Consider the following 25,819-nt stretch of genomic DNA (forward strand, 5'->3'; position numbering starts at 1 on the left):
TAAATGGTGAGTTACAGATCCTTGAGAATGCCCCAAGAATAACCATTTTATTTTTATTTTTCTTCTTCCCTTCCCTGTTTGGAACTATGTTGGGAATGATAGGCACAGACCTGGTTTTATCACGGTTGCATTTGGTTTGCACTGTGCTATGCTTTCAAAATCTGAAATTTTATACAGGCTGAGCACTGGAGCCCTCAAAGGATTTGAGTGGGGTGTTCAGCTAATTAGCTTGAAACATTGATGTTGTTAGCAGTAAAAGAGCTCACATGTCACACGTCTGTTTGTTGCTCAGTGCAAAAATCATTTGGAAAATTCTGCTAAATGATCACAGATGAGACAGATTTGTCAGCCTGTTTAAATGCAAGAGGAGCAGTCTGTGTCAGTTTAATTATTAGTCAGGTGTGAAAATATCACTTGAGGCACACCAGCTACTAACAGAAATCACCAATACGATCAAATTTATTTAGCTGAAGTCTTAATAAGAGTATTTCAGTTATATAGATGTGAGTCTGAATCTAAGTATATTAGAGCTTAATAGCATAAAGAAATTTCTTATGTTGTATTGTCAAGAAAGCAGTAGGATAGTAGAGAGTAACAACTGATGTGACTTTGGATGATTAAAATCATGTTGAATTTTTGTAAGGTGGGGGGGCGGTTGGAGAAAAAGAGTAAGGAAGCCTTGCTGTAATTATATAGGGCTTTGAGTACTGCATATGGTTTTGGTCTTCTTACCTAAGGAAGGAAGGAAGCCTTAGCAGGTGTGCAACGAAGGTTCAGTGGATTGGACAGCCATATCATCCCAAGAATCAATGAGGAGAGATAGAGTAAAATAGAGTTTAGAAGAGTGAGAAGTGATCTTATTGAAATGTATAAAATTCTTAGAGCGCTTGACAGGGTAAATGCTGGGAGACTCTTTTCCCTGGCTGCAGAGTCCAGAATTGGAGTCAAAGGCTAGAATTTTCCTGTCGACGATTTGGGGGCAGGGCCCGCTCGCCGACCGGAAAATGATGCGGAATGACGTCGGGAGGAACCCCCGATGTCATCCCTGTCCATTTAAATTTTTAGGAAGGTGGGCGGACAGCGAAATCAGCTGTCCACCCGCCAACCTGTCAATGGCCAATTGAGGCCATTGACAGGATAATTAAGATCATTAAAGACCCTGCCCATCCAACCTTAAGGCTGGCAGGCAGGCCAGGAGCCCCAGCGGGCTTCTGATAAAATATGAAACCTCATGCACAGGTGGGATGAAGTTTCATGTTCGTGTTTAAAAACTTTAATAAAGTTTCAGTGCTTCTTATTAACATGTCCCATTTCGTGTGAAGTTGTCACACGTGGGGGACATGTTAATAATGCTTTTATTTTTCTATTTTTAGAGTTTTTTTAACCTGTCACTAATCTCCCTGAGACAACACTTAGTCTCAGGGAGCAGTGCGCTCTATCGCGCGCATGCGCGAAAGATTGCACTTTGTCAGTTGGGGATTCCCTCACCCCCCCCTCCGGCCGGCACAGGAAGCGCATAGCATTTCCCATCGGGCAGGCCGCTGGGCGGGCCTTAATTGGCCCGCCCACTGAAAATGGCGGCGGGTCCCATTTCGGCAGCGGGGGTCGGCTGCCCGCCCGCCCACCAAGGGGAAATTTCTGCCCAAAGTCTCAGAATAAGGGATCGACCATTTAGGACTGAGAGGAAGAGAAATTCTTCACTCGGAGGCTTGAGAATCTTTGGAATTCTCTATCCCAGAGGGCTGTGGATGCTCGGTTGAGAAATATATTCATGACTGAGATCAACAGATTTTTTTGCCACTAAGGAAGTCAAGAGATAAGGGAATAAGGCAGGAAAATTGAGTTGATGTAGAAATTCAGCCATGCTCTTACTGGATAGCGGAACAGGCTTGAGGGATTGTATGGTCTACTTCTCCTATTTCTTACGTTCTTATGTTTTTACATGTCAAATGTGTGAAAGCAGAGGAAGCTATTCTGCAAGGTACAATGGGATGTTAAAACCATTTTTAGTTGCCACAAAACAACAGTGTACTGTTATTGTAAGTAAGTTGATGCATGAGCTTATTTTGATCTTTTTAGATCTCTGTTCATCTGAATTGTCCCTGTTGTGATTGACTTAAGTTTCCTCCAGTAGCTGTTCTTATGCATAGTACATTGATAAAGGAAATTCAGCATATAGTACAAGGTTGCATTTTATCCAAGCTTTTGCATGCAACATGGTAATATAATATTATGGGGATTAACAGTGAGCATTCGCTTTTTCCTTCGTACTTTTGGGTATTATGTAGTAATTCATATGAATCCAGTTCCCCTTTATTGCAGCTAATGGATTATCAATGGTACACATTACAGGACACCAGAGTACAAGGTCATCTTAGAACGCAGAGGTGGGTGGCAGCTGAAAAAGTGTTTGAGTTATATTAAAAAATTATCTAGTAATCCATTGGCAAAATCTATACATTGACCAAAGCTTGCTTTTAACTCCCTTGCTATTATGGGCTCTAGCTTGTAAATGATTTTTGTTGTGCGATTTTAACTTTGTGCAGTGATTATTTCCAGTTAAATTTGCACCACATTGAAAAGGCTGGGCATAATTAATCTGAAATGAATCCTTTTCCTTGTCACTTAAAAAGAATCACTCATGGAATTTTATCTCATAGCTGATTCATTTAATAGATTTGCAGAAAATTTAGATAACATAAAATCCAGAATTGTAATTGCTGAAATAAAAAAAAATGCCTGCAGGCTTATTGATATTGGATACTGTGCGTCTGTAGTGCTTTGAGAGGATTACACTAAAGTGTTTTCAGGTCTATACCTGCATAGGTCAGTCCAAAGAAAATCAGCTAGCTAGTTTTAATTAATGAGATTAAAACAGAAAATGCTGGCAGTGTGCTTTTTTTTTGCTTTTAGACTCTGGCAAATCCACTATGCATGTTCAGGTTTTTCAGTTTTTTTTATCATTTCAATTTTCCAGAATGTGCTGTTATTCTTTTTGTCTCTTAATTAATTGGACACTCACCTTCTAGCCTTATATTTTGTTAGGTTTCTAAGTATTTCTGTTAAAATTCAGAAAATAATAGTTTATTTGAAATTGCAAACAGAATAAATAGCATTTTTAAAATTTAGGATGAGATATAAATACTTTATAATATTTTTTGAATTTTAACAGAAATAATTAGAAAGCTAACAAAATATAATGCTAGAAGGTAAGCATTCATGCCAACAGCGTGGGTTCGATTCCTGCTCTAGCTGAGGTAGCCTTGGAACCTGCCTCCTTGCTCTGCTCCTGAGAGTGGAAGGAAATGGCAAACCACCACTGAAATAAACTGCCAAGAAAATGGCTCGGGTTGAAGCATCAGTAGACAATGAACCAAGGATCTGACAGAGCACACAGGAAGGAAGGATAAATAGTTTTAACAAATTCTGGACCTAAATAGTGTGACGAAGTTTTGTAGACAGTTTCAATGATAAATGTTGACATTGGAATTTACAAGGGAAAGGGAAGAAGAAAGCGGGAGACAGAACTAGAAAAATGCAATGGTCTATAAAAGGGCATTTAAAAGATAGAAGCAAGAAAAATTTTGCTGCAAAGGAGACTGTGAATGGGTGGGGAAAGTGAGAACAGAGGAGAATAGGGTCCTCACAAGGTTTCACTTTTAGTTTGGGGTATGGATGCATAGCATGATCTTGCATCCTAATCACAAAAGAAATCTTTGGCCCACTAATTGGTTTTGATGCATGTATCCAGGCCCTAGCTCCAAAATGTTGGACATCCCTGATCATATGTTGAATCAGGTTAATATTTAAATACAACATGTTGATATTGTCATGATCAGAAGACAAGAAGGAAAAACTATATACATCTATATCATCCTGGCAACTTTATAAACTTATTACTTTTTTAGAGAAATGGACAAATGGCTGGGCTGATAAAAATGGCTGCAGCTGACCACAATGTTAGTTCTGGAAGTTTCTGAGCAGTTTAAATATGGACAAAGGCTAACTCATCAAACTCTTGGAATGTAACACACGTTGCATGGTATAAACATTCTAGCCAATCCAACACAAAGGGCTAGTAGATGAGGCATCTGCACAAAGGCAGAGCTATTGGGATCCCCATTTCCAACATTGTTTTAATGGTTCTACAGTTACCTGGTCAAAACACAATGGGTTGCAACCAGGGTGCTTTGTTAGCTGAATAGCTCAACCTGAACCCACCCTGGCACATGACCAAGACATGAGCTGTTTGAATTGCTTTAATTATACAGCTTTTGGATTCCATCTTCAGTTGCGGTTTAACTTCAGAAGAGAAGACCGGACTCCAGACTAGCAGCCTGCCTCTCTGACCTCCATCTCTCTCAAAGTCTGATCTCCAGAAAGAACCCAGTATTTTGCCTACAGAGTGAATTAATTTCCAGGATACAAGAATACTTTGCTGCACCTTCAACGGATTCGACCTGCAACTGAATCCCTAGGACCAAGATGATGAATTCGGCCAGACAAAGCTATCTGAAAGAACCTTCACTGGACATTGACTTACTGGACTCTGGACTCACGTGAAACCATAACTCTTATTTTTATTGTGGTCTTGCACTGTACCTCTTTCTTTCCCTCATCCCCCTTTTATTGTATGAGTGCAAAAAGGTTTGGATGTTGCAAAACTCCTTCCTGCGTTTTGTGTGTGCATAAAATAAACCAACTCTCTTATTTTACCTTATCTCGAGTTTACTTTGGGGTTATTAATAGAGAAATGAATCACTCCAAACTGAAGGGTTGGGGAAACTAAGCCAGCACTTATAACGGGGGAAATAAAATATCAAAACGTCTTTCTGTTTACGGGCAGGTAGTGAGAGGAGAAATCAAGGCTGTTTAAATCAATCGCCCTGCTGTCTGTAATAATATACATAATGCTTACAAAACATAAGTAGTTGTACACGTGTTAAATTATAATGATGAATCTAATAGTTACTGTCACAGTAAATAAAACATGACTGATTAGTGCACCATTTTTCTCCCTCTAAAGTGAATAAAGAGAGCTTTAATAAATAATAAAGAGATTTAACAGAAATTATGAGTGGTATTTTCCCTGCTTTGAAGTGCCACTTAGGATTACTATAAATGATAGTCAAAACCAGCTGAGAATCCACTGTTCTTGCATTGTAGCTATGAGATTATGTAACCCTGCTGTGTAACAGGATAACTTCTTATTTTCATAATAACAGTGTGGTATTGCTTGAAAATGGGGTTCAGTATGACAAAGACTGTGTCCAGAATTTTTCAGTTGGTGGGTGGGCTCGGTGGGAGTGGGCGGGGGCAGTCACAGAGCCGATCGGCTCCATGCCGCCATTTTACGCAGGCGGGCCAATTAAGGCCCTCCCAGCGTAAGACGCGAGCCGTAGTGCTTGTAGTGGGGGAGGAGGGAGAGTCGCTCTTTAGCGCATAGAGTTACCTCAGGGAGATTGAATCGCTATTGTAATTAATGAATAAATGGATTAAAAATTTATTTAAACATGTCCCCTCACGTGGCTGTGTCACATGAGATTGGACATGTTTTTACGTGTAGAAAATTTAAAAAATGTATTTAATAAAAGCTTTGGGCCTAAAAAAATGTGAAGGCTGCTTGGCCTCGTCACCTGCCCGCCAACCTTAAGGTTGGACGGGTAGCATTAACAATTACAATAATTATTTGCTTAATGACCTTAATAGGCTGTTTACATATCGAAACATCGCAAGACAGCGCGATGACGTCGGGACGCACACCCGACGTCATCACGCGTCATTTTACGCGTCGGCGTGTCGGGCCTGACCCCGCATGCCAACTGAAAAATCCTGCCCCTGTAAGCCTCTGACTTTGGATCCATCACTTGACTAGCCAAAGCAGATCCTACTGGATCCCTTCAAGTTGCCTTGTAAACATGTTTCATCAGAGAAGAGAGTGCGGATTGAATAAAGATTTGTTCAAACTGAGTTTCTGTCTGTGGAGTAAAATAATACAGTAGATTGAATCTCAGGCTCTAGTCTTATCACCTTAAGAATGAATCCCTGTTTCAATTGTCTTTTGAATTTAGGTTAATTTGGGATTGGTGGTATAATAATTTATTTAATACTCATATTTATGTATCTCCATTTAATTGAAATGTCTACAAACTCTTTGTGTAGTGAATTACTTTTGAAGTACAGTGACTATTGATGTCCCAATGTAGTCTTTTGGAGGGAAGTAAAGCTGATGAGGAAGAGGTCTTTTCATATGATTCTTGAGCATACTTTCTAGCTAGTTAATGACATTAACAATATCCAAAACAAAACAAAAACAGAATTACCTGGAAAAACTCAGCAAGTCTGTTTTTGTTTTGTTTTGGATTTCCAGCATCCGCAGTAGCTTTTAGCTTTTTGTTTTTAACAATATCCATGTTTTTTATATGCCTGAGCAGGTTCCATCACAGGCTCCTGACTGCTCTAACTGAATTCCTTTGGGAAGAATTTTTTACTGGGGAAGGGTTTTGAATTTGGCATTCTGATTGGGATGGCCATTTTAGACAACCACCATGTAAAATTCAGAGCTATTTTGCATGCTTCCTGATGCTTTATTGTCTGCACTATGATGTTACTCCAGGAAATTTGAAATGGTTGAGTAGTGAATCAGTTGCATTTATTTCATGCTATTTGTCATTGAAGAATGTTGGGGATTTAGTAAAAGAAAAAAGAATTTGCAAGTATGTGTAAATTTCTGATCAACATTTCACATTTTAAACATTTCAAACATTTAAAAACTTTCTTGTACTTCAGATGCACCAGTGTCTTCACCTTTTATTAGCTATTTCCCCTTGGAAGTGAATTACGGTTTTGTGCACTGCAACACAATGGGCCCCTGTTAGATACAGCAAAACACTTGCCGTGCACTGTTCTCATAGAAAATCTGTTCTGATGAATGACCTTTGCTCTATTTAATAAGTTATTAGGGGATAAAAAGCATGCTTGAATGGATGGTGGAATTCAACAGAGTACCGTCAATGAAAGCAGACGGTAAGAACAGAATGTGACAATTGGCTAAAAGTCCGCTCTCTGTTAGAGCTTTCACACAGCTGCAGTGATTAGTGGATACATTGGGATAAATGACTTTATTTAGGGGCATAGATAAAGTAGATTATTCTAGAAATGGTTTTGACATTTTACTTTTTTACGGTGTGCCAGTCCATGGTGATAATTATTCTAGTGTGTCCTTTGCTGAAATAGGAGATTGACAGTGCTGTGTGCATTAATCTGCATGAGCTCTTCAATTCCATCATTAAGCATGTTCTTATGAGTATGAGTAGATCAAATTAAGTTGAAATATAATTCTGTACTCATGGAATTGAGCTCATTCAAAGGTTTTGTCGTTGGTTTAATGCTTGTCTGCCTGGCCAGCCAGATCACTTCTTAGCAGTAATCTGCCTACTGATATCAGTTGGCTTGTCGGTGAGTAAAATCTAGTATCAGGCTAATAAATAGTTACTAATTCCCAGTTAAAGGCATGTTGGTGACAGAACTGTTCAGTTCATTAGATGGAGCAGAGCAAAATACCCTTCTCAAAATAAAATTCAGACTAAGAAACACCAAGGCAAAATCAAAGAAGACTTCACTTAAAGATAAATATAAAAATGCCTTGCATTGATAGGAACGGCAGGTTTTGTGCTGAAATATGGGACTTCAAGTTAATTTCTCACCTGCTGCCTTAGCCGACTGTCCCCCTACTATTTTATCTTTCGTTGTCTTTATTAGTGATAGCTGACCAATGATTACAATCTTACTTTTCACATTGTTGTAGAGTTTAGCTGAAAATAACTACTTTGTAATCAATTCATACAAACATATGAACAAGGAGCAGGAGTAGGCCACTCGGCCCTTCGAGCCTGCTCTACCATTCAATAAGATCATGGCTGATCTGATTTTAACCTCAACTCCAGATTCCTGCCTACCCCCAATAACCTTTCACCCCCTTGCTTGTCAAGAACTTATCTACCTCCACTTTAAAAATATTCAAAGGGCAGAATTTTGCTCTAGGTTGGCGGGCAGGCCCCACCGGCTTGACGGCGGGCGGGCAGCCGACCCCGCCACCGGAACGGGGCCTGCTGCCATTTTGAGTGGGCGGGCCAATTAAGGCCCACCCAGCGGGCTGTCCGACGGGAAGCGCTATGCGCTTTCTGTGCGGGGTGGGGAGAGATTCCCCAACTGTCAAAGTGCGCTCTTTCGCACATGCACACATCTCCCTGAGACTAAGTGCTGGCTCAGGGAGATTACTGACAGTCTAAAAAAACTTTAAAAATAGAAAAATAAAAAAATTATTAACATGTCCCCCTCATGTGACAATGTCACACAAGATGGAACATGTTAATAAGAAGCACAGAAGCCAGTGGATGAGGTTTCATGTTTTTTCAGAAGCCCGCTGAGGCTCCTGGCCTGCCCACCAACCTTAAGGTTGGACGGGCAGGGTCTTTAATTAACTTAATTATCCTGTCAATGGCCTCAATTGGCCATTGACAGGTTGGCGCGCAGACTGCTGATTTCGCTGTCCGCCCGCCTTCCTAAAGATTTAAATGGACCGGGATGACGTCAGGGGTTCCTCCCGACGTCATTCCGCATAATTTTCCGTCGGCGAGCAGGTCCCGCCCCCAAATCGCCGACGCGAAAGTTCAGGCCAAAGATTCTGTCTCCACCGCCTTCTAAGGAAGAGAGTTCCAAAGACTCACAACCCTCTGAGAGAAAAACTTCCTCATTTCTGCCTTAAATGGATGACTCCTTATTTTTAAACAGTGACCCCTAGTTCTAGATTCTCCCACAAAAGGAAACATCCTTTCCACATCCACCCCGTCAAGTCCCCTCAGGATCTTATATGTTTCAATCAAGTCCCCTTTTACTCTTCTAAACTTCAGTGAATACAAGGCTAGCCTGTCTAGCCTTTCCTCATAAGACAGACTGCCCATCCCAAGTATTAGTCTAGTAAACCTTCTCTGAACTGCTTCCAACGCATTTGCATTCTTCCTTAAAAAGGGAGACCAATACTGTACACAGAACTCCAGATGTGGTCTCACCAATGCCGTGTATAACTGAAGCATAACCTCTCTACTCTTGCATTCAGTCCCTCTCGCAATAAACAATAACATTCTATTAGCTTTCCTAATTACTTGCTGTATCCACTCAATTTCACTCAATAAGATTGGGATGGTTTTGATTTGAAGTTGTAAACAAACTAGAGTATGAATACCAGAATACTTTCATTCTGCAGCACATCAATGCAAAACCATTACTGGCAAAATACCAGGCGTAATTGAAAAAATAAATGTGTATTTTATATCTTATGTGTGAAATTGTTACCTAAACAATTGAAATTTTTATTTATGTTGCAATTACTTACATTTGCTAAATTAAGGCAATTATTGTGTTTCAGACTTTGGATTCAGTAACATCTTTACCCCAGGACAATTGCTTAAAACGTGGTGTGGGAGCCCACCTTATGCAGCTCCTGAGCTATTTGAAGGAAAAGAGTATGATGGTCCAAAAGTAGATATTTGGGTGAGTTGTAAAGGCCCCTTTAACTTCTATTACATAAGTGCCTCTGACAGTTTTTATTTTACTATTGTTTTGCCCAAACCAGAATTGTATCTGTATGGTTAAACTGGCATTTTTTTCAAAAGGTCACCAAATTTTGACACCCATTTGTCTAAATGCTGTTACTGCTGGACAACACCAGACTTGGTCAGTGAAAGAGCATTTATGAAATGCATTTAAATGAATGCCTCATTTTTAACTGCACTAGAGTAGAAGCTACAAAATAATGAACTGTTGTCATAAAATTATACTAAATTCTTAGGAAAGTCTTATAAAATGTAACTTCTGCATTTGTCAGGTTTCCTTTTGCAGGCTGTGTTGTTAACTTGTGCTTTTATCCCCCTCTACGAATCTATGAATTATTTCAATGTTTTACTATTGAAGGATAATAGTGCTTTACAAAATAAACCAGGAAAGAAGTGTTTTCCATTTGTATTGACAAATGGAGCTTATGATGTAAATTTTGAAGAAATTTATGTTATGCTCTTGTGTGTTAAGTTCAGAAGCCTTCTCCCCGCCTCCTTGCTGCTCTATTCCAAACCAATATATTTCATACATTTAGAATACAGTAAATGGAACAAATTATATACTTTATGCGAGAAAGTAAAACCCATCAAATCATGGGCAATACTATCTTGAACATAGGACTAAAGTTTTACAGTATCTCTAAGTGTGCAGTGCATGAACAAAATATTTGTCAAGCTATCAGTTTCTTCCATAGAACAAGAAATGTTGATATTCCTATTGCTGTTTCCATTCACTAACGCTTCTGTTAAAGATGTGAGACGTGAAACCTATTTCATCCTTGCGTAGATGGAGATATTCAGCCAGCTGAGTTGACAGTGTAAGACTGATTAAATTGCTGCTGAGGGGTCAGCAATTCCTTTTGCATTATCGAATTGGAGTTTAGCAGTTGGGGAAGGGAGAGGGTAAGAAAAGTATAAGCAATTAAAAGAAAGCGTGATTCATGGTAACATGATCCATTTCATTGCCACATACTATTTCTTTCAGAGCTTGGGGGTGGTACTATATGTGCTGGTGTGTGGGGCCCTACCATTTGATGGCAGCACACTGCAGAACCTGCGGGCCAGGGTACTGAGTGGCAAATTCCGCATTCCATTCTTTATGTCTACAGGTAAGAACTTTCATTTTGCATGAAACAGTGGTAATAAGAGTAGCGCTGAAACATTGATAGCACCCTCACAGATATAAATTTTAGACAGCAAAGCTAAACTTTAGTGTTTGGCTCAGAAATTATTGTTTTAGTGATTTGATAAATGTGACCACAGTAGTTGAAAATGCACCTGTTGTGATCTAAAGCATTTATGTTTTTATCATGGTCCTCTTCTAGGCTACAATACAAAAGTAAATTCTAGTGTACATTTTAGTCTATTTGTATTTATGTCTGTGATTTATTACTGAATTCCTTGTAATTTTTGCAAATGTTGGGAATAATGTAAGCTTTATGGCATGTGATCTTTCAGTTTAAATATCCTCTCAGTTTGTTGTCTTTGAGGGAAACATAAGCATTAAGGAACTAGTTTGGTTCCTATGTAGATCACTTGGGATTTTAAAAGTAGTTTTGATTTTTGATATAACTTTCACTGTGCTATACATCTCTCTAATGAACACTAGTTTGAAGGTAATTGTTTTTGTGGGGGTGAAAATCTGGAAAGTTAGTTTAATCAGAGAAGGCAAACAATGCATGATTGTAATGTGAACTTCAGAGTTCTTTAAAGGTTTTTGTATTCATTCTTGGGATGTGAGCATCAATGGCAAGGCCAGCATTTATTGCCAGTTCCTAATTGCCCTTGAGAAGGTGGTGGTGAGCCAACTTCTTAAACCGCTGGTGTCCATGTGGTGTAGTTACAGCCATGGAGCTGTTAAGGAGAGTATTCCAGGATTTTGATCCAGCAACAGTGAAGGAACAGCAATATAGTTCCAAGTCAAGATGGTGAGTCACTTGAAGGGGAACTTGTGGTGGTATTCCCATGCGCCTGATACCCTTGGCCTTCTAGGTGTAGAGATCGCACATTTGGAAGGCTTCTTTAATCTCATTAGCACTTTTATTTTAAACTACTCATAACTCACAGGATGGTAATTTCAATCTGTTACTGTGAATTTAGAAAAGATGCAATCCATTTTCAGTACCAATTTGATTTGTATAGTGGACATCCCATGGTCTTTGTTTTCAACAAATGTTTGTGTGTTGTTGGATCACTTCACGTTTTGTTCCCACACCCAATACGCCTCACGGATGTGTTACTCTTGGTTGCAACCCATGCCTGCATTTGTTTTTAATTGGCACAACATTGGGTTTCAACAGAGAAACTCAGTATGAATCCCATGTGCAACTACTGTGTCTTTGAGGAAAGTGAGAAGCAACTAACCTCAGTGCTTCTCCCAAGTAAGCTAAGGCAGGGCCAGCCTGACTGCATTCCTAAAACACATCCTGCTTTAATTTTTTTACCATGGAATGGATTGCTAGGAGGCACAGAGTAGACAATAGCCGTGATAATAACTGTGAGATGGGGTGCGAGATTTAGTGCCCGGGAGGTACGGAGGTTCTGCAGAAGCTAACAGTAGGGCCTGATTTAAATTTTCTTGTATCGATTTCTCAGCTGCAGCCAGTTGGATTGAGCGGCTGGCTGTCTGTCGGGCAGGTGGGCATCTGGGGAACAGGGTGAAGGTGATTTGGACATGGCTGGGAGGGGTGTGGGAACTGGATCAAAAACAAAAATAGCTGGAAAAACTCAGCAGGTCTGGCAGCATCTGCAGAGAGGAACACAGTTAACATTTTGAGTCCGTATGACTCTTCATCAGAACCCTTCAAATGTGGGAATTGGATGTTTGACATCTTGGGAGTGCATTGGACATCAGACATGAGGGAGCGGGGGACATAAGAAATTGGGAGGTGAGGGAATTGGGCAACAGACATAAGGGGCAGGAGTTGGACATCAGAGATTGAGGGCTGGGCAACTTGGACATCAAAAACTGGGGCGGAACGGGGGGGGGTGAATTGGACATTAGATATGGGGTGGAGTGTTGGATGGCTGAACAGTGTAAGAATAGGTTGAGGGCAGCATAGGCTTGGCTGTGATGGCTCCAATGATTAAGTCGCCTGTGTCCAAGCTTACATGTAAAGAAAGTCCATTTGGACTAAAAATGAGAGGATTGCTGGTGACGTGGAACAATGTTCTACAACAGTGAGTGCCTTCAGAAGAGGATTAAAAGAGGAGGTTCAATAATGACAGAAACTATCAGCACAAATACAGTTCACTTTTTATATTTTAAAACATGAATATAATTTCCAGCAATATTTTTCAATAACTTTTTGATTTGAAAGTTTACTTCTTGTTTTAATGTTTTAACAGTCCATGTGTTACTTAAGATGAAAATGGTAAAATCGTGTAGGCTGCATTTATAAGCCACTTAAAGTTGTGTCAAATTTCATTACCACAAAACATCATTTATTATGGGAAGCAGTGGCTTTAATGTAGATTTTTTTCTGGACAGTGAAAATGATGTCTGCTTTTAAACATTTTCTTAAATAAGTGTGCAATTGCACAATTTGAAAATTCTTAGGTCATTTTTAATGAACAAGAATATATACAAGCTATTTTCCTGTGTTGAATACACTATACAGTAATCTATGAGGGATTATCTGACATTCAGTAAATTGGTCTAAAAATACAGGTCATTGTTACTAATCTCCCAAGGCAATGTTTCCATTCTTTGTGGTTAACACTTATTATACCCGATTCCCTGTAGTCCAGCTGTCAGTAATGTTTAATTGGAAGCAGTGGAGTGCATGACTTAATGGCTCAATTTGACACTGATTGGTACTGAATAATACGGCAATTAGAGTATTAGATGGTTCATCAAGTGGGAACTTTTGTGTCAGGGCAGTTGACTGATTTTACTTAAAAACAGATTTTGCCTTCTGGTCCCACAGTTTTCCACTGAAGTACCTGTTTTCAGTTAATTTTGACATCTGTTTAATCCATTGTTTTGTCCTTTTAGGATTACAGAAACATACTTGAGTGCTTTGAAGCATTTTCCTGAAAACTTTTATAATATAAATTAACAATAACTTTATATTTGTCAAATTAAATAATATTAGTAAAGAAATTCAAAATACAAGCAGAAGTACTGAAAAGGACCACTTAAGTATTTTAGTTGCTGGAGAAAACTTATCGATGATCAAAATGGAGTACAATGGTTTTTTTAAGTTGCAGTTCTTATCACTTAAGGTCCTGTTGTCACACATCCTTTGATATTTTGCATTATGTCACTTACCATTATCACCCTGTGAAAATTATCAATGCTGTAAATACCATATTCTGATTTCAAACTCAATATCACATATTGCATAAAAATTCAAAAATATTTTACTCATGGTGAGTGCATTATGTGGTGTGCCACTCAGCCATTTGGGGCAGAAGGTTTCTGGATTTTTTCAAATCCCAAAATTTACTAAACTCAAAATATAATAGTTCAAGAGATTGGCAGTTAGTAGATTACAGGTCTAATTGCTGGGCTTCAACTGAAAGAAAAACAATTGGAACTTTTGTTTGATCCCCTCAGTTGGGCTTTGGTTGCTGGTACTGCACTGACCATTCTGTTGTATTTTCCTCTGGTGACGATATACTGATATGCATACCAGCTTTTGAACTATTGCCCATTTATATTCCTTGCCTGTGATGAACTGCAGTATTTTATAGAATTTGTGCCAATTTTAAGCTGCAAATAATAAACAAATCCAGTTACGCTTATCAATCCTTTCATTATATACATTCATTAAAATTAGTGTTTTTACAATCATATGAGAAGAAAGGGACATGTCTATGGGCAACATTATGCAAAGAAAATTCATCAGTCAGTGTTTCCAAAGGAAATTATATAGTCAGAGAAGTCTAAATTAATGCAGCATGGGGCAGTAATAGCATTAGACTTTTCATTAATCTGAACATAAATTTATTTCCCTGCTTAGAATCGTGTTCCAGATTCCCAGCATGTAGAATATGTTTCTCTGGTTCAGTGATTAAACAGTTGGCTCACACCTCCGCAGTTGGTTCATGCTGTCAGTTTATTCTGGTGGTTGGAGCAACTCCCTGCTGACAGACCCAAGCCTGCATGCATGCAAGTGGGTAACACTCAAATTCCTGCGATTCCTGCTACTGCAGAAGAGAGTGCTGACAGTTATGATTTTAATAACGGTGCAGATTACTGCTATATCATAGTAATTTGGTAGTAGCTTCCTATTTCATCTCTTTCATCTACTCACTCCCCAACTTGGTTTGAGTTCCTATTTACAACTATTGTTGCAACTTGTAAATGGAGCCATTGGGGTCCAAAAGACCAACATCAGATTTCTATTTTTGTCGCTTGCTAGCAACTTATTTCTGTTCTGTGCTAATAAAATAATAGCAAAATTTTTCTGTTGAGTGTCTGATCCTATCTTTTGTAAGTTATAATAAGAGCTCTTTGGGAATGTCAATTTTTCCAGGGTTTTGCACAGAAATGAGCAATGAAAACCACTGGTTATAAATACATTTAATAAGTTTTATCATTTGAGAACATTTTATATAGAATTACATAGAAATTCACGAAGTCATATTAAGAACAGTTTCCCTGTTCAGGCACAAAATCCTACAAATAAACTAACCTGCAATCTTTGGTGAATGGCAATTTTAATATTTTTGAGGAAGAAAAATGTGAGAACGAAAGCATGTTCTCTAAGTACACTTAAAGAAGAGGAGGTTTTATGGCACACTGTTTCAGCAATCCTGCCTCTGAGCCTGAAGCTCCCGGTTCGAGTCTCATCCTCAAGGACTTGATGACCAAGGAAGGTGCGCTCATAAGGTGGCCAAACAAGTTGATTATCACCCTGCAAGTCTTTCCAGCACATGCCAATGACAGGCAGTAAAAGTGGTAGAGATTCCTGGTCATCCATGAAAGTTGGAGCCTTTACCTTCTCTATCCAAAGCTCCAGACTACAACATGCATGTAAAAGTGTGTGCTGCCACAGCAACTCAGACTCCGCGTGATCTGTAACACACTGCGACCACACTTTTAGGCTATGTTTATTGGTGCTGCAACACTAGGGGGAGCATTTCCTGCACATGCACACTTGCAGGCTCTGTCAATGTTAGCTACCAGCATTAAAACAAACAAGTTGACTTGTCACAGACTAAGAATAAAATTAAAGTTACTCATTATTCGGTATATGCAGTCCTTATGCAAGTTGTTTTTTCTAGTCCACATATCACTTGTCAACTGTACCCTCTGTAAAACATGTTTCTGAATTCAGTAAGTGATGAAGATATGTAATCAGGAAATTTCAGCAAATGAGATTCTCAACTTCAAATGCGGAAAAATGATTGTAATATTTCGTTTAAGAACTAGTAAAAATCAATTAAAAAAAAATTCTGATGAAAATATTTAAGAAAAAATTCATTACCCAATGTGGGACTCAAAATGATGACCCTGAGATTAAGAGTCCCATTATCTACCAACTGAGCTACCTGAGCTGTGTAGAAGTTCCCTGCACAAAGCTGGATCTAGCTTAAGGAGGCAGCACTCATAAAATATCATTGAGATTGAGATCCCATCACAGATTGGCAACTGGGATGAAATGATGCTGGCAAGTTGTTTTTCTATGTGCTACAGTGAAATCAATGCCAATCTAAACTCCTGCCATCAACCAGCAAGTCGCCAGGAACAGGTGCACATACACCAGCGGCCACAGTGTGGGCTGAATGCATATGTGCAGCTGTTCTTGACACCACCCTGGTTGTTGTGGGAGTTGCAGTGAAAACTTAAACCCATGTATTTGGGCTTTTGGTCATATTGTGATTCATTCATCACTTGATACAAATACAATATAGTTTGTGATGAGGTCAGACAACAGTAACTTTATTAAGCCTGGTGCAAAAGTTGAATAAGTGATGTGCATTGTATCTTTATGTGTGCTTTATAGATGGAAATTTACATAAACATTTTTGTTACCTTTGACCCTGTACATGCACTACAACTGAAATGTCTGTGTAAAGCAGTTTGAAATTGCTTGATGAATGAAATCTTCCTCCACTAAGCTCTGCAATCAGCTGTGACTCTGGCTTTATACTACAACTTCTTAACATTGGTACAAAATGAAATTGCTTCACCCCAATGCTATATTGTAATATACAACTATATTGTAAATGAAGTTTTAATTAATAAGCTAGAAAACTTAGAGCTGTTTGTGAATTATGCCCTCAACTGAATTTAGTTTAGCAGCACTGAAAATATCTCTATTGACATCTCTATTTTCCAAATAGAATGCAACAGAATATTGTGATGAATTTTCAGATTAGTTGATGAATACAATTTGCCTTTCTGTTTTTTATCTTGTACTTTCCAACACATTTTTACACTTTCCTGTTTAACAAAAATCAAATTTTCAGAGTTGGCTTTGATTACATACTGGCTGGCTCAGGGGCTTGCTTCATACACTAAACAGCTGGATCAGAGCTGGCATGTTTTTTATTGCCTGTCATTGGCTCATATTTTATAATTAATGTTCTTGCTGGTGGTATTCTTACATTACTGTCTGAAAAATAAACAGAGCCATCAATAGCAAAGTGCAGATAAAGTGGTCAACCTTTTTTTTTAAGAAATCTACCTGATTGCCATAAAGCATATGATTGGACTCCTTGAAGGGTGTTCAGTTTAAAAGTACACCGTTGTGATGAAGAGACAAGTATCCTACTGATTCCTTTGTGGTCATATTGAAAGAAACATTCACTGATTTTGAGATTAGCAGACCTCTGTATTTATGTTATGTCCTGAGACCTGTCATATAACTCGAGGCTTGTACTGCTTTCATTGGTACTTGTAATATAATGGCAGTGTTTATTTCAATGCTGATTGTGGAACATGCTGCTTTTGAATGGCCCTTGTCTTCGTACTGTATACCATGGAACATTCTGCTCTAACCAAAGAATTCAAAATCACAAAGTATAACAAAGACATGGAGTAGTATTTTCACTTTATAAAACAGATGTTAAATATTCTTACATGGTCACTTACAGTTTCATCATGCTGTAGGTTATTGGATCTTTTCACTACTATGATTAGCAGATTTTGACTTCTGTTGATCACTAGCTGATGCTACGTTTTGTTTTTATTTTCTTACCTTGCCTGTCATTTCTTTACAGTTTAGTTTACAATTTAGTTTTCCCTATCTACCTTTCTATTTTTGCCCTACGATTTTGAGATCTCCTGTTTCCACTCTCAAGTTGACCGATTAGGCTTTTCATGCCACTACTCCATTTGGTACAGCTGGTTTCCAGACTGCCTTTTTTGATCTTTACAAAACTATCTTTGTTCACAAGATCACAAAATAGCTACGGATGAAAGAAGCCATTTGGCACATCTTAGCTCATTTATCCAGGAAGCACCTACTATTTCCCCCCCAACTCTCCCCCACCACCCGCCCCCCCCCACCCCTTGCAAAACATTCATCCATTTTTTAAATGATTCCAGAGTTTTTACTTCTGTTTCCCTAACTGGAATTCTATTCCATGTGTTGATCACTCTAATTTGCAACAGTGCCCCCATGTCTGACTGTCATGAAATAATTTGTAATGCTTCGAATTGATGTTTTCTATACTGTTTGCTTTATTATGTACCATCATAAGGTTTCTTTGAGTTTCCCACTTTAAAGGCTGAGCAGCTCAAATTTCTCCAGTCTTTCCTCAAAACCTAGTCCTCTAATGCCAGGATCAGTCTTCTGGTTCTTTGCACCACTTCCATGCTCTCACCCTCTTCTCACCCTGCCATTACTCACCTAACAAGTGCTTGCTGCATCCTTTCCTTCAGCTAATTTTTTTTAACCAATTTCCAGATTTTGCTCTGAACTTCCACTGCTTTCTTGAGGAAATAATTTGCACCAGTTCACCTTGGCATGATTTCTCATTTAGTACTAATAAGGTCTTGATTCAGCATTCATTTGATTTAACATTAGGCCATCTTCCTTTAACTATTCCTTTCTGTCTGCCTTATAATTCTTTGCAACCTTAAATAAGACATAGGAACATAGAAAATAGGAGCAGGAGTAGGTCATTCGGCCCTTCAAACCTGCTCCATCATTCAATATGATCATGGCTGATCCTCTATCTCAATGCCATACTCCCACTCTCTCCTAATACCACTTGATGCCTTTAGAGTCTAGAAATCTATCTATTTCCTTCTTAAATATATTCAGTGACTTGGCCTCCATAGCTTTCTGTGGTAGAGAATTCCATTGGTTCACCACCCTCTGAGTGAAGAGGTTTCTCCTCATCTCAATCCTAAGTGGTCTACCCCGTATTCTGAGACTATGATCCCTTGTTCTGCACCTTCACGCCAGAGGAGACATCATCCCTGCATCCAGTCTGTCCAGCCCTGTCAGAATTTTATCTGTTTTAATGAGATCCCCTCTCATTCTTCTAAACTCCAGTGAATATAAGCCTGGTTGATCCAATCTCTCCTCATACAACAACCCTGCCATCCCAGGAATCAGTCTAGTGAACCTTTGCTGCACTCCCTCTATGGCAATTATAACCTTTCTTAGGTAAGGAAGCCAAAACTGCACACAATACTCCAGGCCCTGTACAGCTGCAGTAAGCCATCCATGCTCCTGTACTCAAGTCCTCTCGCAATGAAGGCCAACATACCATTTGCCTTTTTAACTGCTTGCTGCACCTGCATTCTTGCTTTCAGTGATTGGTGTGCAAGGACACCCAGGTCCCTTTGTACATCAACATTTCCTAACCTATCACCATTTAAATAATGCTGAGCCATTCTGATTTTCCTACCGAAGTGGATAACTTCACACTTATCCACATTATACTGCATCTGCCATGTATTTGCCCACTCATTCAACCTGTCTAAATTGCCTTGAAGCCTCTTAACACCCTCCTCATCGCTCACATTCCCACCAAGTTTCGTGTCTTCAGCAAACTTGGAAATATTACATTTGGTTCCCTCATCGAAATCATTGATATATATTGTGACTAGCTGGGGCCCAAGCTCTGACCACTGTGATACCCCACTAGTCACCGCCTGCTACTCTGAAAAAGACCCATTTATTCTTACTTTGTTTCCTGTCTGCTAACCAATTCTCAATCCATGCCAATATATTACCCCCAATTCCATGTGCTTTAATTTTGCATACTAGCCTCTTGTGTGGGACTTTATCAAAAGCATTCTGAAAATCCAAATACACCACATCCACTGATTCTCCCTTATCTATTCTGCTATTTACATCCTCCAAAAACTCAAGTAGGTTTGCCAAACATGATTTCTCTTTCATAAATCAATGTTGACTTTGTCTAATCCCATTGATATTTTCTAAGTGTCCTGTTATCACATCCTTTATAATAGACTAGCATTTTCCCTACTACTGATGTTAGACTAACCAGTCTGTAATTCTCTGATTTCTCCCACCCTCGTTTGTAGCTGCTATTTTTAAAATTTTATTCCTGTTCTCTGTAGTTGAGCTAGGATATATGGCATGGACTTCTTTGATATAGCTTTTGCGTATAGTTGCCTCTAAATCTGTTCTTGTCCACAGATTGTCAATTAAGTATTCATAATTAAACACAATGGCAAGCACTTCTTTCATATTGTGCAGTGCCTCACTGAGGACTTGGCATGCATGCACAGCTGGTGCTTTAGCATCTACCTTATTCTTTCATCATGTTTATCATTTATGGCCACATTAATATATCTGCCAGGATCACCTCTGCTCCTGCATTATCTTCAAATAACTGTGTATCCATTAATGTAGAATTACATCGAAACTGTAACATAGATACAGGCCATTCGGTTTAATCAGTCTGTGTTGGCGAAGTTGTCCTAACCCAATAGCCTATCCTGCCTTTCTCATTCCTTTCATCCACCTTTCTTATCTAGCCTTAAATGTTTATAGGTCTCTGTAGCAACCACTAATTCTGGTAGTGCGTTCCACAACTCCACATGGCTTTATGTTTAAAAAAAAATGGTTTGACCTACTTTCTGTCCATAATCTCTAGGATTTAATCCACTCATCCAGGTCCCTCAATTGCTGGGAGCAGACTTTTTTTTGTCTACCTTGCCACGTTCCTTTGCAATTTTAAACACCTTTATCAAATCATCCCAGAAACTGATCCATTTCAATGGGGAGAATTTTCTCCCTGTCCGGTGGATCGGTCAGGAGCGGGCACGGAGCCGATCGCCACTCGCGATCGGCTGCACGCCTCCATTTTATGTGGGCGGGCCAATTAAGGCCTACCCAGCGTGATGCGCACCTGGAAGTGCTCAGCGATACCTGTGCGGGCAGGGGGAGGAGGGAGAGTCGGGACACGGATGTGCGTGAAAGAGCACAGAAATCTCCCTGAGGCACGGAGCTGCCTCGGAGATTAATTTCAGTATGAATCTTTGAAAAAAAGAAAAAAAAATTATTCAGGCATGTCCCCTCATGTGACAAGCTATAGCTTGTGGATGAGGTTTCATGAAAAATGCGAAAGCCGCCTGGGCTCTTTGCCTGCTAACCTTAAGTTTGGACAGGCAGCCCTAACAATTGCTTCAATTAGTTTATTAGTGGCCTTAACAGACCACACATCCTTTGGCAGGCACACAGCTGACTCCAGTGCACGCCCGCCGAACTAAAGATTGGAATGACATACGGTGACTTCGGGAAGCACGCCCAACATCACCGCCCGTCATTTTACGCGTCGGTGTGCAGGGCCTGCTGCTGCACGGCGAACAGAAGATTCTGCCCAATGTGTTCCAATGTAAACCAACCCACTTTTTGAAATATTTCTTTGAATTTGTATTTGCTCACATCAAGCAGTATCCTAGTGAATCTGTGCTGTACCTTCTCTGTTCCCTCAACATGCTTCCTATTATGTGAAGTCCAAAAGTGCATTCCTATACTAGCTGTGGTCTTAATAAGGTCCTATATAGGTCACCATTACATCTGGATTTTTATATTCTATACCAGAGGTTGGCAAACTATTTTAGAGCCTTTAAGAAGTTTGCCTTAAAATATAAACTGTTCGGAGCCACAAGGCAAATACAGATTTTTTTAAAATTGAGGAAAGGTATAAGCACAAAATAAGGAGATAAAGTTGTTTATCAAGAATCTAATGAACATTATGCTGTTGTCTAATGCTGTAAACAGACATTTGCCTGGCATTTTCTGGCGCCTATAAAAATATAGGATGTAAATGCTGAAAAGTTTAATGACATTGCATCTGACTCAAGAGGTCTTAATATAAAATTTAGTTTTTGTTTTTATCTTTCTAAATCCTTGAAATTGACAAGCAAAGACTGCTTTCATTTTATGTATTGCATTTAAAGAAAAATCTTAATTGATACATTTGTCTTCTTTTAAATCTTTAAGCAGTGGAATATGCACCAAAATAACCTCTCATATTTTTTGGAATTAATTCCAACTTTTGCTCGAAAGAGTGCACTTCTTCCAAAATTGGGAGGGCTATGGTTCCCTGTCCTAACTTTCTGTTCACGATATTTAAATGGTTGATGATATTAACCCAGAAATAAAACGTAAGAATGTGCTAGTTCACCAAGTTCGCATTCCTTTTCCTACAAAAACATCTTAACTTCTAGACATGCTGCAACTCGAGAAGAAAATATTTCCTTTAGATAGCCAATGTATTTTATTATGAAGGATAAGATCGGAGTTTACTTAGATTAAAGATTCACAGAATTAATTGAGAACCTGACGATGAAGGTTGGGAGCCGCAAACGAGACATTATGGAACTGTGTATAGCTCTGGAGCTGCAGGTTGCCGACCCGTGTTCTATACTGTTTGCCTTCTCCACTTGAGTTTCTGCTTTTTATGTCTTGTGAAGCCTGAAATTCCTCAGTTCTTTCACATCATTCTATCTTCCCGCGTTCGAAGTATAATTATTACGTTTTTTGCTAAAATGAAACGCTTCACATTTACTGACATGAATTCTACCTCCCAATATATTGCTCATTTCACTATCTTAGCAATATTCCCTTGCAGCTTCTTTTGTACTTCAGAATTACATACTGTACCTCCTATTTAAGTATCACCCTCAAATTTGGATGCCACTCCCTCTAGCCCAAATTATTGATGTGCTCAGTGAGCTCAAATAATCCCAGAACTGAACCCTGTGAGATGCCATTACCCACTTCTAAACACTCTGAAAACTGTCCTTAAATTCTGCCCAGGGAGTAGGAGTTTTCGTCTCTTGGGCGGGCACGTGCCCAACCCAAACGGGAATGAAATAGTGCACGATGACGTTGGCTGAGCGTCCTGACGTCATCGCGCTCTCTCGCAATCCTTCGGTTAGCAGGCGGGGCGTGAGAGGCAGCACCACGCCCGCCTACAATTAAGAGGCCTATCAAGGCCTTAAGCAGTTAATTAAGTTGCATTTTTCACTGCCCGCTCAACCGTTCATTTGGCGGGTGGACGAATAGGCCAGGCGGCCTTTGCATTTTTCATGAAACCTCATCCACGGGCGGGATGAGGTTTCCATAGGTTACTAAAAGAACAGTAAAAAAAAAAATTCTAACATCCTTTTTTACATGTTCCTCTTCATGTGACTGAGTCACATGCGGGGACATATTTATATCATTTGTAAAAAGTTTATTTTTGTATTTAAAATTCTTCAGCTCCCTGAGGCAGCTGTATGCCTTCAGGGAGCTTTCAGTGCCTGCTCCTCTGCGCATGCGCACACTTCAGTGCCTGCGGTCCTCTGCCCCCACCCTGGCAGCGCTGAGCATTTCAGCGCAGCCTTTCATGCTGGCTGACCGTTAATTGGCCAGCCAGCATGAAATCGCAGGTGGGGGTTGGTCTCGCGGCTGTTCCCAGTCCCGCCCATCGATGAGGGGAAAATCCTGCACCATTTCCCGCAAGCTAGTTTGTAATCCAGTTTGCTATTTTTCCTTTAATTCTATACCCCTTAATATTCCTTCAAAGTATAAGTGGTACCTTGCCAAAAGCTTTTCGAAAAAAACATTCACTGCATTTCCCACATTCACCATACCTGTCAAGTCCACAAAGAACCCCATCTAGTTTTTTAAGCATCATCTTTTTTGAAATCCACATTGCCTCTGCTTTTGATTTATTTTATTTTCAACTACGTATTTAGTCATTTTATCATTAATTAAAGATTCCAAAATTTCCCTACAACTGATGTTAAATTAACGGACCTACAATTACTTAGTTTAAGTCTGTCTCCCTTTTTTAAAAAGGCGTTGCACTGATCTAATATCCTACTCTTTAGTAAATATTGATACCGAGTACTTGGTATGTATGTCTGCATATTTTCACTTTTCCTCCGCTAACCCACTATTTTATTCTCCAGGGTCCCACCTCACATTCAATAATTCTCTTCTTAGATACATTTTTTTTTGCTATTTTAATTTCTTTTGCGTTTCTTTTCTCATACCTATTATTTGCTTTTCCTTATCTCTCTCAATCTCATTTTGTTGTATTTTAAATGTTGATTTGGTCAATTTTAGCTTGTTTCTAACCTCTTTATTTATCTATAACATCCCGAACACTTGAAGTAATCACCTGCTATAATGGTTTATATTTATGCTGCAACTTTACAATCTCCTATTTAAAAATATCTCATTGTTAATCTACAACCTTGTGTGCCAATTTCTCTTTTGACCTGGGTTTAGCTGGGTCACTGTTCATCTTTCTAAAATCTGCCCAATTTGAATCTATTCTCCTTATTTTTGTAATTGAATTTCAGTGTTATAGAATCTTAAAATTCTATAGCACAGATGAAGCCAATTCAGCCCATCATTCCTGCACTGGTTGTCTGAAAGGATTATCCGCGTAGTCCCATTACTCTGTTCTTACCTTTTTTGTTAAAATGTACCTGCTTCTCTTTTAGAAGTTTATTGTCGGACATTTCACGTCCTAACAACTCGCTGCATAAAGAAATTCTCCTAACCTCTGACTTTGCTCTTTGGGTGATAATATTTAATTCATGTCCTCTACTAGCTGACTCTGACGACTGGAAATAGCTTTTCCTTGTTTACCTTTTAAAAACCCCCCCATAATTTTCAATACCGTTGTCTGTTTTGCCTCTTAATCTTTCTAGGTGATGGTGAAAAGAGCCCTAGTTTGTCTAGTCTTTCATCATAACTAAATGTTATCTTTAGGGTTGGATTTTTCTCTATCCCACCAGCAAGTTTGAAGGCGGGTGGGGAGGGGGGAAGGCAAGTAAAATCCATTGGGGTGGCCTTCCTGCTGTCTACCTGCCCAGCCCCATCCTGTCTGAAATTTTACGGGGATGGGGGGAGGAATTGGGCTGCCTGCCACCCTTGGGCCTATTGAGATCTGTTAGGCCTCATCCTACCCCTGCTGGTATTTTACCCATGGCAGGGTGCAGCCCACACCGTGCAGAAATCCTGGTAGCTCCCCTTTAACCCTCCCTCCCCACCACTCCCCCCAGCCTCTTGGACCTGGCCCCTCACCTCCCTCATTGAGAAGCCCAGGTAAGTCCAGGGTATCAATGTGGTGGGACTGTCTGTAGCCCCAGAAGCAGCCACTGCTGCCAGTTGGTGCTGCTAGGACAACAGGTGGGATTCTATGGCAGGACTTTCAACTGAGGTAGGGGTAGAAGTCTCAACTTAAAGCAATTAAAATATTTTTTAAATCATCAATTATCAACTTGTCCTCCGACTTAAAGGATGGAATAGCTCAATGCCTCAGTCTCTACTTTTTTTATTCCGTTTATAGTTTTATTAGTTAATATATGTTCGCCTTGTTTTTCCTCCCAAAGTGCATTACTTCATGCTTATCCGCATTAAGTTTTACCTAATATTTATCTGGTCAATCTACTAATCTGTGTCTCTGAAGTCATTTACGGCCATCATGCTCCTATTTTCAAGTCTGCAGCAAATTAAATACCATTTCACTGACCATGCCCTCCAGGTCTTTGTTTGAATAATGGCAAAACAGAATGATCTTTTTGGGTCTAAAGTTTGGCTACAAACATGCTCAGGAGGCAAAATATACAGCTTTAAATCACAGATCTCAGGAACTTAGGATTGATTACTGGCAGGACCCTGAAGAAAGTCAGGACAAAGTTTCGCCATTTGAAAAGGAGCACCAAGGTATGGCAACAGTATCATTGCAAAGTAGCAACATAGGCCTTAAGGAATTGCAGTTAAGTAGTAGGTATATATGTATTAAAACACTGTGAGCAC

The 25,819-nt window shown here is 39.5% G+C and overlaps 1 protein-coding gene across 4 annotated transcripts in view; it reads left to right on the forward strand.

The window, feature by feature from the left end:
- The window catches only part of sik3 (SIK family kinase 3), a 317,323-nt gene that overhangs the window by 211,731 nt on the left and 79,773 nt on the right, over positions 1 to 25,819 (forward strand). For all 4 annotated transcript variants that reach the window (XM_078532694.1, XM_078532668.1, XM_078532686.1 and 1 more), the window contains exons 5-6: positions 9,428 to 9,552; positions 10,600 to 10,723. In XM_078532694.1, coding sequence (XP_078388820.1) covers positions 9,428 to 9,552; positions 10,600 to 10,723 — 249 coding nt within the window. The remainder of the gene's footprint in view (positions 1 to 9,427; positions 9,553 to 10,599; positions 10,724 to 25,819) is intronic.

Source organism: Cetorhinus maximus, chromosome 2, assembly GCF_964194155.1.
Source record: "Cetorhinus maximus chromosome 2, sCetMax3.hap1.1, whole genome shotgun sequence".
In the NCBI taxonomy this organism is placed as follows: Eukaryota; Metazoa; Chordata; class Chondrichthyes; order Lamniformes; family Cetorhinidae; genus Cetorhinus; species Cetorhinus maximus.